The sequence below is a fragment of the Sycon ciliatum genome, chromosome 3, assembly GCF_964019385.1.
Source record: "Sycon ciliatum chromosome 3, ocSycCili1.1, whole genome shotgun sequence".
NCBI classification, from domain to species: Eukaryota; Metazoa; Porifera; class Calcarea; order Leucosolenida; family Sycettidae; genus Sycon; species Sycon ciliatum.
In genome coordinates this window covers 19045446-19062780 of record NC_088645.1, presented here as the reverse complement: position 1 = coordinate 19062780, position 17335 = coordinate 19045446, and the positions used below count along the sequence as shown (strand labels likewise).

At 46.7% G+C, this 17335-nt stretch overlaps 2 protein-coding genes across 2 annotated transcripts; one reads left to right on the top strand and one right to left on the bottom strand.

Annotated features, from left to right (window-relative positions):
- Positions 1–1407: 1407 nt before the first annotated feature.
- Positions 1408–6601, bottom strand: LOC135811664 (uncharacterized). Its single transcript, XM_065324898.1, has 3 exons — positions 6335–6601; positions 5477–5950; positions 1408–3421 (listed from the first exon to the last, which is right to left on the bottom strand). The coding sequence occupies exons 1-3, from the start codon at positions 6381–6383 to the stop codon at positions 1947–1949; spliced, it is 1998 nt and encodes a 665-aa protein (XP_065180970.1). The 5' UTR covers positions 6384–6601; the 3' UTR covers positions 1408–1946.
- Positions 6602–14708: 8107 nt separating this feature from the next.
- Positions 14709–15107, top strand: LOC135812897 (uncharacterized). Its single transcript, XM_065326116.1, has one exon. The coding sequence runs from the start codon at positions 14709–14711 to the stop codon at positions 15105–15107; it is 399 nt and encodes a 132-aa protein (XP_065182188.1).
- The last annotated feature ends 2228 nt before the right edge of the window (positions 15108–17335 follow it).

Here is a 17335-nt window from a genome sequence, read left to right as displayed (position 1 = left end):
GTGTTTGATGGTACGGTACGGTACGGGACAGATACGGAATAGCGCCAGGCGCGACACAAACAAACAGACAAACAAAGACACAAATATTGGACTAATGCATCTCCCCATACACTTCGCATTCATACCCATTTTTCCAAGTTGCTTCACGTTATGATCTTGCGTTTGAAAGCCCTATTTGAATATTGCGGCCAGCTGTATGTGGCCAGCTATGTTTGATGGTACGGTACGGTACGGGACAGATACGGGATAGCGCCAGGCGTGACAAAAACAAACAAACATACAAATACCAAATTACAGCTGTGTGGACCCTGGCTAGCGCCATAGCTACGGGAATAAAGTTCTTTGTTTCTGAGCTTTTCAAACGGTTGTGAAGGCCAAACAAGCTTTGGGCTGCAAAAAAACCCACATTGCAATCGTTAGTGGGTGGCTATAGATGCGTTGTACAGACAGCGTACATCGGTTTGCTTGTATTTCAACTATACAATTGTGCCTTCTGAGTCATTTCAGAAAAATAGTAGATCATGAGATGTCAAGATAATGTGCATTCCTTTTTCTGTGCACTGTAATAACGTAGAATACATGCAAAAGGCTACAGCAGGAAGGGCTGTTCCAGTTTATGTTGCAGCACATCTGCTGTTCCCGCTCCTTTATTTGGTTGTTTGTGCACAAGAACTCCTCCATTTTAAGATGCGATATTACCAAATGTTTCGCTCTTTCTGAAAGTTAGGAAACGATTTCGGAAACTAGCCCTTTTTGCATGGTTGCGAAAAGCACAAGTTGCGAAATATGATGGCATCTCTGGAAAGTGCTTCATCCATATGGAATTCAGTTCAAATTGTTGGAAGCCATAATGTTATCAACGTCTATACAAGCTTAATAGCAAACTCACTCTGGAGCCTGCTTCTAGCTACCCCCCCCCCCCCCACCACCACCACCAACACCAACACCTACATCCTTACCCGCGGCTTCCCCTATGCATACATCGAGGTATGGAACCTGTTCCAACAATGGCATTTCCCGGCTCCTTCCTAGTGCTACGCTGCCCATATGTTCAAGGAGAAAGTCCATAAGCACATTCGAAACAGCAGCTGTGCCTTGGCAAAGAACTCCCTCTAGAAACTCATCTCCCACTTTGCTCTTTATTCGTAATCTTGCTCCCCCTCTCTCTATTTTTTCTCCACCCCCCTCTCTCTCTCCCTATATTTCTCTTTCTCTTTCTCTCTCTCTGCTCTCTGTCTCTCTTTCTCTCTCTCTCTCCCTTGCCCTCTCTCTCTGTGTCTGTCTCTTTCTTTCTTTCTCTCTCCCTTGCCCTCTCTTTCTGACTCTCACAGGTTTCAGTACAATACCCTCCAGGAATTGTCATTGTTTACATGACATTGCAACACAGTGTAACTACCAAAAGAAACATGCAACAACGGCACTGGAATATACAAGTGTGAACTAAGACATTGAAGGCGTGAAGAAACAAAAACTTTTCAAATGTATGCAAGCAGTACTGTCAGAGAAGACAGAGCGGGCGGTTATGAAGAGAAGAATCGAGCAGAAATTTTTACCTACTTTACATGGAAAATTCAAAATAGATAGAATGGGTCGCACGGTGAGGCAGATGAAAAAGGAAAGTAATCACGGTTCGCGTCAGACTCAGCCATATGCCGAGTTTTTCGCATCTGTAGGAACGCCGCCACCTTTCAAAGTTTCATGAAACGCAGAAAGGGATAGTCATATAAAACCTTACATGGTGGCGGGGGTATATTTGTGTTCATTGGGTGAATAATTTCACTTGGTGTATTTTCGCGAATCGAATTAGAAACAAAGTGTGGAAAATGAGTGATTTCGTAAGTCATCGGCGCTGACAACTATAATTTTAGTCCTGGTCTTGAAATTATGAAGGGGTGAAAAGCTAGCGAATGTGATCTAGGACCGAAAGAATACTAGATATGCATGCTTCAAGTTTCCGCGCAGCCCTTCTGTGGCACAGCATATATGGCAGAGGGATCGGGAAGATCAACCGGCACAGCACTGATATCACCCAGTTCATCTCTTCTTTCAAGGGTGGATGCGTTGCCCAATCCATCATCGTTCAGGGAGATGGCTGGTTCTGCATAGATGTTAGGATCAGTGTCTGTATCAGGCTGGTCAGCGCCTTGACTGGACACTGTGTCCTGTGGGTTCATGTAATCGCCCTGGCTGTCCTTCAATACTTTGAATACCCGATATGGCAGAGGCTTAGGTACTTGAGATGGAGACACACATCTTTGGGTGTCTGACCGAGTTGGTGTCGATGTAGATGTGGCTGGAAGGGATAATCGAAATGACTGCTGGTTGGTGCTGGTAGTGGTGGTTGCGGCATTGCGACATACTACTTGTGTTGCGTCACTCAGACCACGGCGTTGTTTGCGCTCCACGTCATCTGGATTGATACACTTCTCCGGGTTATGTAGGGCTGATTGTGCGGACTTGGTTAAGACGCTACGTGATCTTACATCCGTAGCACGACATATGTGGTCGATTGAATGTGTAGTGCGGGGTTGCTCATCACGCTTAGTAGCCGTGCACTCCTCTGCGTTTTCGTAATGTCTGCGAACACCTGTCGTATCCGCCTTGTGAGGAACTGAGTAGCAGACGGCTGGAGCTTCTTTGGCTTCCTGTCTGACAGTCTCTGTTTGCTGGCTTTTAGGATGTGACTGCACGTCCTCGGCTGATTGATCAAACATAGGCTGCACGCTGGCGTACGGCTCACCAGCACCGTTCTGCCTTGTTTCCGTGTTGGCATAATTCGTTGGCGCAGAACCATCACGGGTAGCATACGTGTAAGTCTCATTCTCCGTACAACTGTCATAAAGGGCAGCAGGTATATCAGGGGGTGTATTAGGATGGTTGATTGGATGGCTGTAACCAGGTCCAACGGCCGAGTACAGTTCCGGATCCGTCAGTTCTGCCGTAGTTCCCAGGTCAGCGCCGTCAGGACAGTTGTGATTCTCGTAAAACTGATTTACGTGGTCTGGCCTATTTCGCGGGACTGTCGATTTACGAACAGCGATGATCCATGCATGACTGCTCCTAGAAAGAAACGTTCCTGATCTAACTAGTAACAGCAAAATAAAAACGCTCAGGAGAACAGAAAGTACAACCAAAGGAATTACAATGGTAGTAACCAAACTAAATCCTCCTCGCTCATCTTCAAGCTGTTCAGCTAGGGTGGGTGCGGGAGTCGATGTTTTGATCTGAGTAACATAGTTACCCACGGTTCTAGTTGACTCCACTATTGCAGTGTTCGTAACTGGAGTTGGGACTGTGGAGGCAGACGTAATTGGAGCTTGCACTGTAGAGTCAGTCGGCTTCTGTGTGGAACGGGTAGAAGATTGACTTTTGGTTACAGCATGGCTGGGGGCAGTGCTTGTTACAGCTGTTGGCGGGATTACTGCAGAGAACACACAGTAATATGAAGAGTGTACTGGTTATCGTCTCATAATGAGAAAACTGCAGATATTTTTTCAGAAACTAGTAATTACGGAAGTTTCATAATCAATGGGTCAGGCAGAGGCTTAAGATGCGGCGCCCGCATTGAAGGAAATAGTTGAAAATATACCATGTACTACATTACGTAACGGAGAGAGAAAATGGATCGATGCGCAATGTCACCTTGTTGATAGATTGTATTCACACAGTGAGCAGATGTACTGAAAAACAAGGCAGCAAGTGATAGTGCGCCATGTATGATGGGCACAATGCAATGTTCACTTGGATGGAAGGAGGGACTGTGACGTGCATCGTATACCACACTTAACATGATATACACGAAATCCTTCCACTTACATGTACTGTATTTATAAACTAAGAAGAAGAGGCAGAGGTTAATTTATATGAATGAGAAAAGCACCAAGAAGCTACAAAGAACGTTGTATATCTCGCCGGCCGAGCGCAGCGAGATAGGCGAGAAATCATTCCTTGCGGAACATTTTCAGTGGTAAATATGGCATCTGGTGTGTTCTTTATTGTTCGTTGGTTGGTTGGTTTTTTTATTTCACGTCGCACATTCAAACGGGATGACGACCCAATAAAATGACGGCGAAGGCTTAGCCTAGAAGTGTGGCTATGGAAGAACATAATAAAAGCTAAGGAAGCACATAGTAAGAGAATAAGATACTAATAACTGCGAGTAAACGGGGGGCGAGAGAGAATACGATGTATCTGTGACACTGTACTAGGTGAGGATTACTGAACTGCACGGGGAGGGAGAGCAAAGCGATCAGCAGAAACTCGAACTACTCCCTACAGGCGTATGGTACACATGCATGCTTAAAATCAGGTAGCCGGGTAATTGTGCGGACCTCACCAGGGAGAGCGTTCCACAGCAGAGCACCAGCAACAGAAAATCACCACTGACCGCGGCGGCTACGGTTTGCCTGGCTTAGTAGGCCATTTGACTGCTGATGGCGGGTAGGGGTGCCTTGTGCCGGGGTCAGAAGCTGGGCGAGCACAGGGCTGGTGCGGGCGTGGATGCAACGCCAGATGGTGATCAATATTTTCTGCATTGTCGCTTCCTTACTTGCTTCCTTACTTGACTTCTTCAGTCAGTTTTAAGTCTCACCAGTGTCCCTGCTCTCCCTACATTTCTCTGCATATTATCATTGCTTTTTTATAAATTTTTGCCGGGATGTGCTTGTCATGCCTACATAATGCCTAATCACTCGGTTTTTACCCTCAAAACTGCGTCCTCCGGCGCGAGGATTTTCCCGGCTGGCTCGTTCCAGGAAAATAAATCTGGCTGTCCCAAGTGGTTCTGCTTCATGGCCTATTTCTGCTTTCCATCGGCATGCCTATTCTATCCGATACACTCTGTTCTCAATCCTTACTTCCAGACCTCACTCGTTATCCGGTGTACATCTGGCTGCGGCCAACTACCCTTCACTTTGTTTGTTGTCGCTATTTCTGTCTATGTCTCTGTGTGTGACAGTATAATGTGGAGCGAGAAGCTGCAATATCCACTGACGCCGCCAGTAAATTTGATACTTAAGTCATTCTATAACAATGCACGACACTGGCCAGCACTACTGACGCTTTAAATTGAACAGCTGACATTCATTCTCAAAATAGGCGCAGATCAATGAAGTTTAGCCCTAAGAGGTTCCCGTTCTTGGTGGCTCAGTAAATGTTAAAGAAATAAACAAGAAAAAAGAGATAGAGTGGAAAAAAGCTGGATCTCCTGTGAGAGGAGCAACATATTTCCCGTGTAAACAAGAAAGTTTGTTCTCTTCTAAAGGAAATGTGTGCAATAGAGTTACTACAGAGTTTATCGCACTGGTACACCGCATTTCTTCTTGTTTTGCAAGCTGGGAGATTTTGTTCTTGCTGTGCCTGCCCCCGCAGGTTCTTTAATTATTCCGTGGTGAATCGTTTGCAATGCAAATGCGAGTAAGAAGATGTAATTGCGTGTGGGTGTGTGTGGGTGTGGTGGTGTATGTGAACGGCTTACCCTGGGCAATGATGGCCAATCCTCGCACAACTCGACTGCGCCTTACACTGTGTATGTCACAATGGGCATCCCTGGCAGAAATAGATATCATCAATGTACTTCTGTTATACCCTGTCATATACTCGTGGAGCGTTTGGGTGGCTGCTTGCGTTAAGTTTTTGATTCCCGTCTTCCAGCTACTTCCCGGCACAACTGGAAAGTCTAGGGTGTCCAGGAAGCTGTTATCACTGCCATAACGGACTGCTACTGAGCATGATCCAATGTACATGAGTGAAATCGCTTTCAATAACAGATGGCAAGGTGATGTGAATGTGAACGTTTTCTTGTAGAGGTTTCCAGTACCAAAACTCAACTTTACTGGTGCCCGATCAATGTCGGGCTGGATATATTTCTTATTGCCATAGGTCAGTATAACTCCATCTTCTAGCGTGCAGTTTGGCAGTATATTACCGTGTGACCCTGTGGAAAGCAGACCTGCAGTCAACGACATTACACATTAACGGGGAACGAGTAAGGATCAGCATTGTCAATACTCCATCGAACATCTCTTCTTCATTATTTCCCCCGGTTTAGGAGCACGTTCTCAAAAGTTTTCTGTCTGATAAGTAGGGTGTGAATGTTACAAATTGTTTCGTTCGTTTCTTTGTGGGCTTTCTTTGCTATTAACATCTAGTTAACAATGGGAATCATCTGGCCCGATTTCTAGCTTCGCAATAAGGTACTAGTAGACTTGTTGTCTCTCACGAACACGTTTAAGGCAAGAGGTCAAACTGTGGTCTGCATGGATGCATGCGGTCATGTTCATCAGGGAGAACTACTTGAAGTAGCATGTCCACAAGATCTTGGTGTTCGACTTACTGATAGCCACTAGCAGAGCGGTGGCGCCGCCAAGTACCCTGGTAATCATCTTCCTATGGATACTGCCTCTACCGTAGATTTCAACTAAATCCACAGATAGAATTTGGCGTGCGAACTGACCACTAGCTATGTATGTAAATATTATTGCTTCAGCCTGTTACAGTAAACCTCACAAGTGTCCACGCTTTTAGGTAAAACAATTATATTCACACGGCAGTAGACCGGCAAGGTCCAGATAATGAGGGTCAGCAGTGAGCAAGAAGGTCTTCATGGAAAACATCGGGGCTATGCGCATTGCATGAAGAGTGATAGTGGCCGTCTCCGACGCAGAAAGCACCATCTGCTTACAATTCACGAGGAAGTGCCGCCATGGATGAACGCCTACGCTGCGACATTGATAACTAGGATTGTTTGCAATGTGTGCTGGCTAAACAGTGACAGTACAGAGAATGATATGCGCCAGTGAGTTCTGACTGGCTTTCGTGCACATCTCCCTCAGATGTCCATCCGGAATCATACATGGTGCCAGTGTTGTTTTACGCACGGTTTGGAGGCCCATTAGTGCTCAGGATTCGAATTCCCTGTGTGGGACCCAATAGATGATATGCCAAAAAACGCGCAACTAGACTTGAGTGGGCATTGCAGAGTGGTTGCATGCAAAGTTCAAAGTTGTACGGTTACCTGCGACTTGTGCTCCTGCAGAGTTCAGGGCCTACCATGTACACATAATAGCATAATTTGTATACAACTTGTGTGCGATGCCCTCTCAAATCATATGTAAACAGAGACACCCATCTTCTTGGCCGGAGACTAGATGTAAAGCCGAATGACAGGACAGGCAAAGCAGTGGCCAAGCCAAAAATTAGCTACGGCTTCTCCTTCTCTACAAAGCGAAAAGTACAAACTCGGCGACAAGTGTGCTGGATTAAGATATACAAAGCGAAGCGATAAGGCCACGGTAGAATGGCCAAAGTCAATCATGGTATGCCATCCAAGACACCTCCTTGACAAAAATCGCTAGAAAGAGATTGAAACTGCCAGCTAACCCATGATGCCGAGAACCAGCTAAGATGCGATGATACTAGCTAAATACTTCTATAGGCTTTCCCCCATGTTCCATTGGTTCCATTTTGAATTATTCTATAAATTTTACCATGCCTAGGAATTTCCACCTTTCTGTAGCGCATCCTATTGTTGAGTTCGAAACAGGACGACTGACGACATATCCAGACATTACAACGGGAACAGGTTAGTGGGAACGACATTTATTATAGACGACGAGACAAGAGACCAAGACGAACGAAACGACTACATGGTGATTATTAACGATTTTTTTTTTTTTTTTTTTTTTACTAAAAAACACAGCCCTACTAATAATCAGGGGAAGAGGACAACTGAAATGACGCTGGACAACAAGACAAAGGGGAGTAGGGGCGATGTGCCGATGTGGTTGAGAAAAGAGAGAGAGAGATCAAGTCTGAACGGCAAGATAAAGGGCCTGGGTAGCTATGGCAAATATGGGCGCGCAAGTAGCTACCCAGGCCAACGGAACAAAAGGAGACAAAAGGTGAGTACGTAAGTGCATGAAGGCCAGCTAGAAAAGGTACGGGAGGAGGTACCTAACATACCACCCCTCCATGAAAAAAAATCCCGCGTCCTCGCGGAGAGAAAATAAAAGAGAGAACAAGATTTAAAAAAGAATGACTGAAGGAGAAAACACACGCACACACACACACCGCACGGGCCTCACAAAAGTGTGTACTAAAAAATGCACTACAGTCTACAGATCATTACAACCGTCAACGTTCCTGTACTACTCATACTATAGTGTGTACATTGCCAATAACAACGGGCCCAAACGCCCCTTCAAAACATGGCACAAAAAATAACTATTGGAGTTCGACGAGGGACTTGAATTGTATTCTGAGGACTAGTATTTTGCACGGCTAATAGAGCCTAGTTACACTTTAATATACGACATAAATAAGAGAGCGTGGCTCACCATGATCGGACCCCTATAATTAATGAAGGACACCCGCGCGCACACACACTACAAATAAATTCACGAAAAACAATTTGACGAAGAAGGAACGCATACAAAAAAAGAAAGAAAGAAAGGTACCTGACCTGCATGGCTTGAACGAGACGAGGTTGACATAGACGAGACGAGGTTGGCGTAGGAGAGACGAGGTTGATAGAGACGAGACGAGGTTGGCGTAGGAGAGACGAGACTGACATGGACGAGACGAGGTTGACATAGACGAGACGAATGGTGGTTGAGGACGGCTGGGCATGGGATGATCTCAGGGTCGTGGGTCGATCAATAATCGGGCGCCAATGTTGAGTTCGAAACAGGACGACTGACGACATATCCAGACATTACAACGGGAACAGGTTAGTGGGAACGACATTTATTATAGACGACGAGACAAGAGACCAAGACGAACGAAACGACTACATGGTGATTATTGACGAGTGAGAAAAGAGAGAGAGAGATCAAGTCTGAACGGCAAGATAAAGGGCCTGGGTAGCTATGGCAAATATGGGCGCGCAAGTAGCTACCCAGGCCAACGGAACAAAAGGAGACAAAAGGTGAGTACGTAAGTGCATGCAGGCCAGCTAGAAAAAGTACGGGAGGAGGTACCTAACACTATCGATCACAGCTATTGTGCTCTACAGCATTGTTCCTCAGGATTCTTAGCTTTCTGTTTCTCTTTCTCTTTATCATCATCCTGGATGGCACAGATGAAGTAGGCATCCCCGCTTACATCGCGATAGTTCTTATTATAATAATAATAATAATAATAATAATGTCTCTTTCCCTCAAACCAGTTAATAATAATAATAATCATAATATGTAAATAGGCGTCGAGGCGACAATAGTTTTAGAATTGCGATCAACAGAACGAGCTGAACCGACATTTTCACAAAGGCTTTTATTGTATTCAAAAAACGAGTGTATCTGATTTTGTGTGTACCTCAATCTGAAATATGTAAATAGGCGTCGAGGCGACAATAGTTTTAGAATTGCGATCAACAGAACGAGCCGTCGGTTCAGCTCGTTCTGTTGATCGCAATTCTAAAATAATCATAATAATAATAATAAGGCACTTGTCATAAGTATCCGAACGTTTTCGGTCCCTTCTCATCAAGGATTATACCGGGAATGGCTCAAGTTGGAAAGACTAAAACTTATATAGCGTAAAGATAATTAGATAACAACACTCGTGACAAGGTGGAAAATTATCAATTTTAGCACGACACAAAACTCGAAGGAAAATAATAATAGTGACAACAACATAGTGAGCAAATTAAGTTACATTGTTACCACCTCGACGAGGAGTAACACCAAACAATTGTAGCGACAACACTTTTTCTTTCTGTACGCAAAGTTCAGGATCTAACTTACGGATATACAAAGCTTCTAACACAGCCAAATGCAACGCACATCTACCAGGTGACAGTATTGAGAAAACATTATCACTGTACAACTGACCATTGCCCAGTGGTGCTCCGTTTACCCTGGGTTGGCACCGGTTCTGCGCGCGTGGAGAAGGATGTTCGTGGTATCGTATGTCCATCATATCCGTGCGTCAAGCTGTACGTCATATTTGGGACAGTGCGTTCAGTGTGAAGAAGGATGTTCTACCTACCCTTAGTAAAAGTAACCTTATCTATTTCTTTCAATGCCGACAATGTGAAGATCGGTATGTAGGTAGAACCCTTCAGCCCCTGGGCGCACGCATTCGTCAACATGTGCCGTTAAGTTGTGTTCCGCTTGATGCGCGCGATTGTCGTCCTCGCCGTGGTCGTCCTCCAAAATGTGCTGTCCAGTCCATGGGTGCATCTTCCTCTTCCCGTGAAGATGTGACTGCATGCCCATCCTCCTCTGCGTGTGTAGGACACGGGCCAGCTGAGAACAGCATAAAAGATGGTGAAAGACCGACACGTAAACCACCGAAACTGACAAAGGATCTGTCGGCGTCGGAAAGGGTGACGAGAAGACAAGTGAAAATACGGACTGGTGAGGACGAACGTACAACGACAACGGAAGTGACAACAACAGTCAATATTCGAAAACGTGGTACACCGCGAAAACAAACCTCAATATCTGACACCGGACAAGTTGGAGTAAGAAGCTCTATAGAAATCCGCAATGGAGGAGACGTAGCTGAAAGGGCACTGGGTTTCGCGCACCCAACGGTTAGTGTCAAGAAACGTGGAAGGCCGCGGAAACGCGAAGAGACGGATAGTGGTGATGCCACGAAGAGGCGAGATGACGGGACATTGGAGGAGACAACACCCAATGGAGCTAAGTATCGCACTTCGTCAATAAAGCAACATCTGTCAGCCCGTACCAATTGTCGTGAGTTGTACAGTGATAATGTTTTCTCAATACTGTCACGTGGTAGATGTGCGTTGCATTTGGCTGTGTTAGAAGCTTTGTATATCCGTAAGTTAGATCCTGAACTTTGCGTACAGAAAGAAAATGTGTTGTCGCTACAATTGTTTGGTGTTACTCCTCGTCGAGGTGGTAACAATGTAACTTAATTTGCTCACTATGTTGTTGTCACTATTATTATTTTCCTTCGAGTTTTGTGTCGTGCTAAACTTGATAATTTTCCACCTTGTCACGAGTGTTGGTATCTAATGGACCGTATGCGTGTTAAAACCAAATGGCGTCACGATTTATTGAAAGTGGTATAGTTGGTGGAACGAGTGTTCAAAACCATTTGAACTTCATACTGTTCGTCTTCTTTTTGACATGCTCTCTTTCCATCGTCCTTAGCTTTTGTTTGTTGTGAGCTGTTTTGGCTTTCTCCTATACCTCTGGGGGATGCCAAGTGATGGTTTTGATAGGCTGGTGAGGGCTGTGAGTGAGACGTTGCCGATCGGCGTCGTCCTCGCTATAGCGATGAAAATACTAGTCACTGCGAACCTGGTAGATATCACAACACGTCAGAGCGTCTAGGAGCAAAGGAATCTTGGGTTTTCACTGGAATCTAGTTCCTCCAGCATCGTGTAGCCCACCGTCGGTGAATGGCCGTCCAGAAAGGTCGAACCTGGTCTTCTGCAGCATCTCGCAGTCCTGCGAGGCACACTGAATACGCCTGTCATGTATTCTACAAATAAAAATCACGAAGTAGTGGATTCTATAGTGATGAGTCTATCCTGTACGCTGCAAAAGACACAGGAAATGTGACTGGTGTCTGTACACTGGACGCCAATATCCCAGTCTTCTCCTGCAGGATCTGTTTGGCATTGACATACCGGTATGCAGTGGGTCGACATTGGCCTGGTTTGGCAGGTATCTGCCTGGGTGGATGTAGCAGGTTTGCATTGGCTCGTCGTCCAGTCCAACATTTTCCTGTAACTGTGGAGTACCAGCAGGGTTTGAGAGGTTGCTCATGCTGTGAACACATCTCTACTGCCTGTCTCGTCCTGGAAGTGCCGTCTCGCCGCTTCCTTGCTCTACAGTCGCGCTTATTTCGCTTTGTTTCGTGGTGCAGCTCAAAACCTGCCCAAACAACTGTGAGCTCGCAACATGGTATGGACAAATTGCGCCACTCATGCTGGATGACTAAAACCGGGATAGTCGAGTAAGCGAGTTTACTCCCTGGGCCATGGCAAGATCTGTTCAGCGCGGGCTATTCCAACCTCCAAGTGCATAGTCACCGATCGATCCATGCGATGGTGGTTGACCTACAAAGAGCCAAGGTCTACGAGTACTACTATTGAATGCTGTCTACATGCAGTCAACAAAATCAAAGTACCTCAGTATGCCCCAGAATAGGGCATATGCATCTATAGCATGACACAACAGGGGTTCTGGCGGCACCTGTCAAACAAGCAGTAGCGACTAGTGCCAGCTACCTATTGGAGGCTAGCCGCTACAGTCTGTCACTGGAGATAATTATTATGTTCACTGTTTAGACTGAGCACAATCAATGATGCCCAATCAATCTGCCCAACGTGTGTTCTGTTCCACCTAATTATAACGTCCCATCGCATAAACCCTACTACACGCACATGTCGTCACTCTAGCACGACTTGTGTTATTGTTTATTTTGATTCGCACGATAGATAGAGCACAATAAGCGTTAACTTGACCGAAGGATAAAGGCGACTGCAGATAGAGGAACACATCGAGGTACAGGTACCGGCATCAATACAGTATCAGAGAGAAACAAACAAAATTGAGAGGTACGCAGAAAAACTCTCGTAAGCCCAAGGGGAAGTGGTTGATGAGGGATGAATGCACTCCCCACGCTCATCTACACTGTTCGTGGAAATGCACACATACATACAATAATATACAACATAGCAATAGCATGCACAGAACCGAACAATTTCATGTTCACACATGCAAGCACAGACCTGAACATTAGTACCAAAAGCCGATACAGACAATATCCCCATACACACAGACGCACACACACACACAATGTCCCATGTATGCGCCCGTGGCGAGAAAAGCACGCAAATCTACAAATGCACTGGATGTGAAGTTTCACCACAGATATTCTCTTATAGCAACGATAGCGGATCTGATTCTGAATGAAACACACACACACACACACACACAATACAATCATTGAATGCCCATCCGCAGATGATGGCAGGTCCTGAAAGAACAGGCAGTGTTCCAGTAATGGGGAGCAGAACTTCGAGTGGCGAGTGATGTATACACACACACACGTGCGTGCGCAGGCACACACTAAAGTATTCAGAAATAGAATCGACATTGTAGTATTCATTGATTGGGGAATGGAAAATAAAATAAAACATTGCTGTAGGTTATTGTTGTAAGGACACTGGGAGCACAACAGGAAGGTAAGCAACTTGCTTTGAAGCAAAGAAAGTTAATATTCCACGGATCTCAGAAGGAAGGAACGTTCCAGAATGCTGCACTGGCAACAGGCGGCCTGCATGTGCGCGGCCCCTGCAGTCGGTCCAGCTGCCGGCCTTGCAGTGCTGAAAAGAATGTGCAGTACAGCATGTCACATATAGGCGCTGGGAAGTCCTAGTTATGTGCTCACCTACACCACGATGCACCGATCTTCTGAGCTACTTTGGCAACAACTTTGTCCACTTGAGACTCCCATGGGCTGAGCCATTCGTTGAGGGCTGCACCAAGGTGGACAGCAATGACCGCTGATGGCAAGGCAATCCATGACACACAGTCACTAGGGCATCGTCAACATGGCGCTGAGGCTGGATCGATAAAATCAACCTTTGGGCTGTCGCGGGGTGGACAACGAGGCCGCTGTCTCGAAGCTAGTCAGTCAGCCTGGTCACCGCCATTGACGAACCAGTCGCCACCGCCAGCAGTGGCGGTAGGTTGTGACAAGTGTGGTGCAATATTGTCAGCAAATTCAGTACTTAGGATAAGATGAGTGACAAAGGGAACGTTGTGTTTGATAATATTGAAGTGAACAGGGATGATCACAAACCCTGCGCGTACTCCACCGTGAGTTACAAGAAAATTCCGGACTGGACGACAAGCAAACGCCAACCTGCTACATCCAACCAGGCAGATACTATTACGATAGCTGCCAAACCAGGTCAATGCCGACCCACTGCATAATGTCAATGTCAAACAGATCCTGCAGGAGAAGACTGGGGTGTTGGCGTCCAGTCACTGAGTGTACAGACACCAGTCACATGTCCTGTGTCTTATGCAGCATACAGACTGAGCCTCATCACTGTAGAGTCGACTATTGCATGAGTTATATTTGTACAATACATGGCAGGCGTACACGGTGTGCCTCGCAGGACTGCGAGGTGCTGCAGAAGACCAGGTTCGACCTTTCTGGACGGCCATTCACCGACGGTGGGCTACACGATGCTGGAGGAACTAGATTCCAGTGAAAACCCAAGATTCCTTTGCTCGTGGACGCTCCGACGTGTTGTGATATCTGCCAGGTTCGCAGTAACTAGTACTTTCATCGCTATAGCGAGGACGACGCCGATCGGCAACCTCTCACTCACAGCCATCACCAGCCTATCAAAACCATCACTTGGCATCCCCCAGAAGTATAGGAGAAAGCCAAAACAGCTTACAACAAACAAAAGCTAAGGACGACGGAAAGAGAGCATGTCAAAAAGAAGACGAACAGTATGAAGTTCAAATGGTTTTGAACACTCGTTCCACCAACTATACCACTTTCAATAAATCGTGACGCCATTTTGTTTTAACATGAATATCGCGGATTATCTTTACGCTATATAAGAGCTAAAGAGGCAGCGGAACCAGATACAGCACAAGATCCGTTCCATTCAGCGGGCGGATGCCAATGAACGCCTCGACAGACTGGCAGAGAAGGTGGAGCAGGCACCTGACTCAGCACAGATGTTCCTTGCTGCTTCGGCCATGAAAAGTGGATCTCAGCCATCCAGTATCATGGTCAGCTCTGCTGATGGCCACATTTTGGCTTCAGATAAGCAGAAGGCAGAGCGCGTCACGGAGCACTTCAAGGATCTATTCTGTAGAGATCAATCAGCTGCTATCCAGAAGCCAGTCCCTCACCGGCTAAGTGTGGCAGTGTCTCCAGCGGAGGTGGAAACAGCGATGAAACGACTCAAAAACGGAAAGGCTTGTGGGCCGGACAAAGTCCCTGGAGAATTACTGAAGTATGGAACATCACAGCTATCCATCGTAGCGGCAGACATCATCAACCAAAGCGTAGCAGAGGGTGCCGACATGTCATCGTTCATCGGACTTGGCACACTGATTCCTTTACAAAAACCAAAAAACCTAGAGGACCCGTGACTAGCCTGCGTCCCATTGTCCTCCTGAACACCATCCGAAAAGTTTTCTCCCTTGTAGTGCTCTGCCGAATCGCAAAGGACGTTGCTCGTTATGTTGGTCCAACTCAATCTGGCTTCAGACAAGGCCGAAGTACAACAGATGTGGTATGGACACAGCGATGGATTGCGGCCAAGGCGACTCGATACAACTGGGAATGCCACATGCTGGGGATTGACATGTCCCGTGCGTTCGACACGATCGATCGCACCAAACTGTTAGACGTCATGGCATTAGTGACTGGCCCCGATGAAGTGCGCATGATCCAGCACCTACTCTTCCACACACAAATATCAGTGAAAGTAGGAAAGGCAACTGCCAATCCGTTTCTCAGCACCATCGGCACCCCCCAGGGAGATGGCTTGAGCCCTGTTCTTTTTATTTGTTACCTGGAGGCAGCACTGCGCCAAGTGAGAGCAAACCTTCCCGAACGCCCTTTCGCCGACCGTCACATACCCGGAGAAATAGGTTACGCCGATGATGTGACATTGTACTCAACCAGTGAGGAGTGGCTGAAGCGAAGCCTCCCCATCATTAGCGCAGAACTCGGGGATTGGTCCCTTACAGTAAACGAGACCAAGACCGAATTCTTGCATCTGACATCAACTTCAGACTCCTGGATGTCCAGCAGGCAGCTAGGGTCCCTCATTGGCGACAGTGAGGACCTGGAGCGGAGGAAAGACCTCGCTTCGAGTGCATACGGCAGGATGTATAGCCTCTGGCTGAGGCGTGGGAAGGTCAGTGAGCAGAGGCGCATCCGCCTGTATAATGCCCCGGTTCTGCCCGTTCTTTTGTATAACTGCGGCGCATGGGGGCTCACGGCAGCACAAGCAGAATCGCTTAACGTTTTCCACCGGAAGCAGCTCCGACGGCTCATTGGCATAGTCTACCCAGCCAGGATGTCAAATACTGAGCTGTATGAGAGGTGCAACACGGAACCACTATCTGACATCGTGGACAGGAGAAAATGGCAGCTAACCGGCCATATTCTCCGTATGGACAGGGATGCGCCGCCATGGATCGCGCTGACGGGCTATTTTGCGGGAGATGCCAAGGCTGGGCGTGGACGTCCAAGGACATCCATTGCGACGCGCATCACAAGCGACTTACAGAGGAGGAACATCGACTTGAAGCGCAGCAGTCAGCTGGGGAATGTGAGGGCCATCGCTCTGGACAAGCTTACATGGAGAAATCTGGCCGACAATCCATGATCTGGCGTCACAGGTCATCAGTGCGCCGTGTTAATAATTACCTTGATAATGGAATTTGATCATAGGAGATAGGACAGAAGCGGAACGTATAATTATACCCACATAATTATATTATTACGCGTGCTGTGGTATTATTATTATTATTATTATTACGAAGTAGTGGTTGCGACTTCGGCGATGATTTGTAAGAAAGGTTTGCTCCCCACACCGGTGTGGGGAGCAAACACACACCGGTGTGGGGAGCAAACCTTTCTTACAAATCATCGCCGAAGTCGCAACCACTACTTCGTACTGTTGTGCCCAGCGCGGGCTTGCGACTAGTTGGTTTGGAGGTGACAGCGTTGCGAATGACCGAGGGTCCTCGACGTCTGTCTCACCGTCCAGGAGCGACACTGACTCACGCTACTATCTGGTGTTCACGAGGTGTTTGTCGCGCTGGAAGCGGAGCGTCTCTGTAAGTTTGTATCCCTGGTGATGTTTGTGCCTGGAGAGCACTATATAAGTGGTGCTCTTCAGGCACAATCTTCCTCAGCCTACTCAAGCTCAACTGATGAGGGGTGAATTCCCCGAACCACTGTGTATTGAGCAGGGAGTGGTGCTTTCTTGCAGGTTTGCCGAGTCGAAGGTTCGATGGACTTCTCGTGTGCTCTGGATGGCAGTCGTGAGTCAGTCAAGTGTCAAGTAAAGTCGGCGGAATAGCGCGAGCTCCGGTGTGGGGAGCAAACCCTTTCTTACAAATCATCGCCGAAGTCGCAACCACTACTTCGTATTATTATTATTATTATTATTATTATTATATAAGTTTTAGTCTTTCCAACTTGAGCCATTCCCTGTATAATCCTTGATGAGAAGGGACCGAAAACGTTCGGATACTTATGACAAGTGCCTTATTATGACTGGATGTGTGTTTGCGTGGATACTTGCGACCCATAACTTACCTTCGTTTTAAAGTATTATCCGCCTCCGACCTCTTTAAAAAAT

Excerpts from the sequence above, each read along its gene's own strand:
- LOC135811664 (XM_065324898.1), bottom strand. The coding sequence starts at position 6,383 with ATGATTACCAGGGTACTTGGCGGCGCCACCGCTCTGCTAGTGGCTATC. Across the intron at positions 5,951-6,334 it reads CGCTCTGCTAGTGGCTATCA|GTCTGCTTTCCACAGGGTCA; the intron begins GTAAGTCGAACA and ends CGTTGACTGCAG. Across the intron at positions 3,422-5,476 it reads ATTGGCCATCATTGCCCAGG|TAATCCCGCCAACAGCTGTA; the intron begins GTAAGCCGTTCA and ends TGTTCTCTGCAG.
- LOC135812897 (XM_065326116.1), top strand. The coding sequence starts at position 14,709 with ATGAAAAGTGGATCTCAGCCATCCAGTATCATGGTCAGCTCTGCTGAT.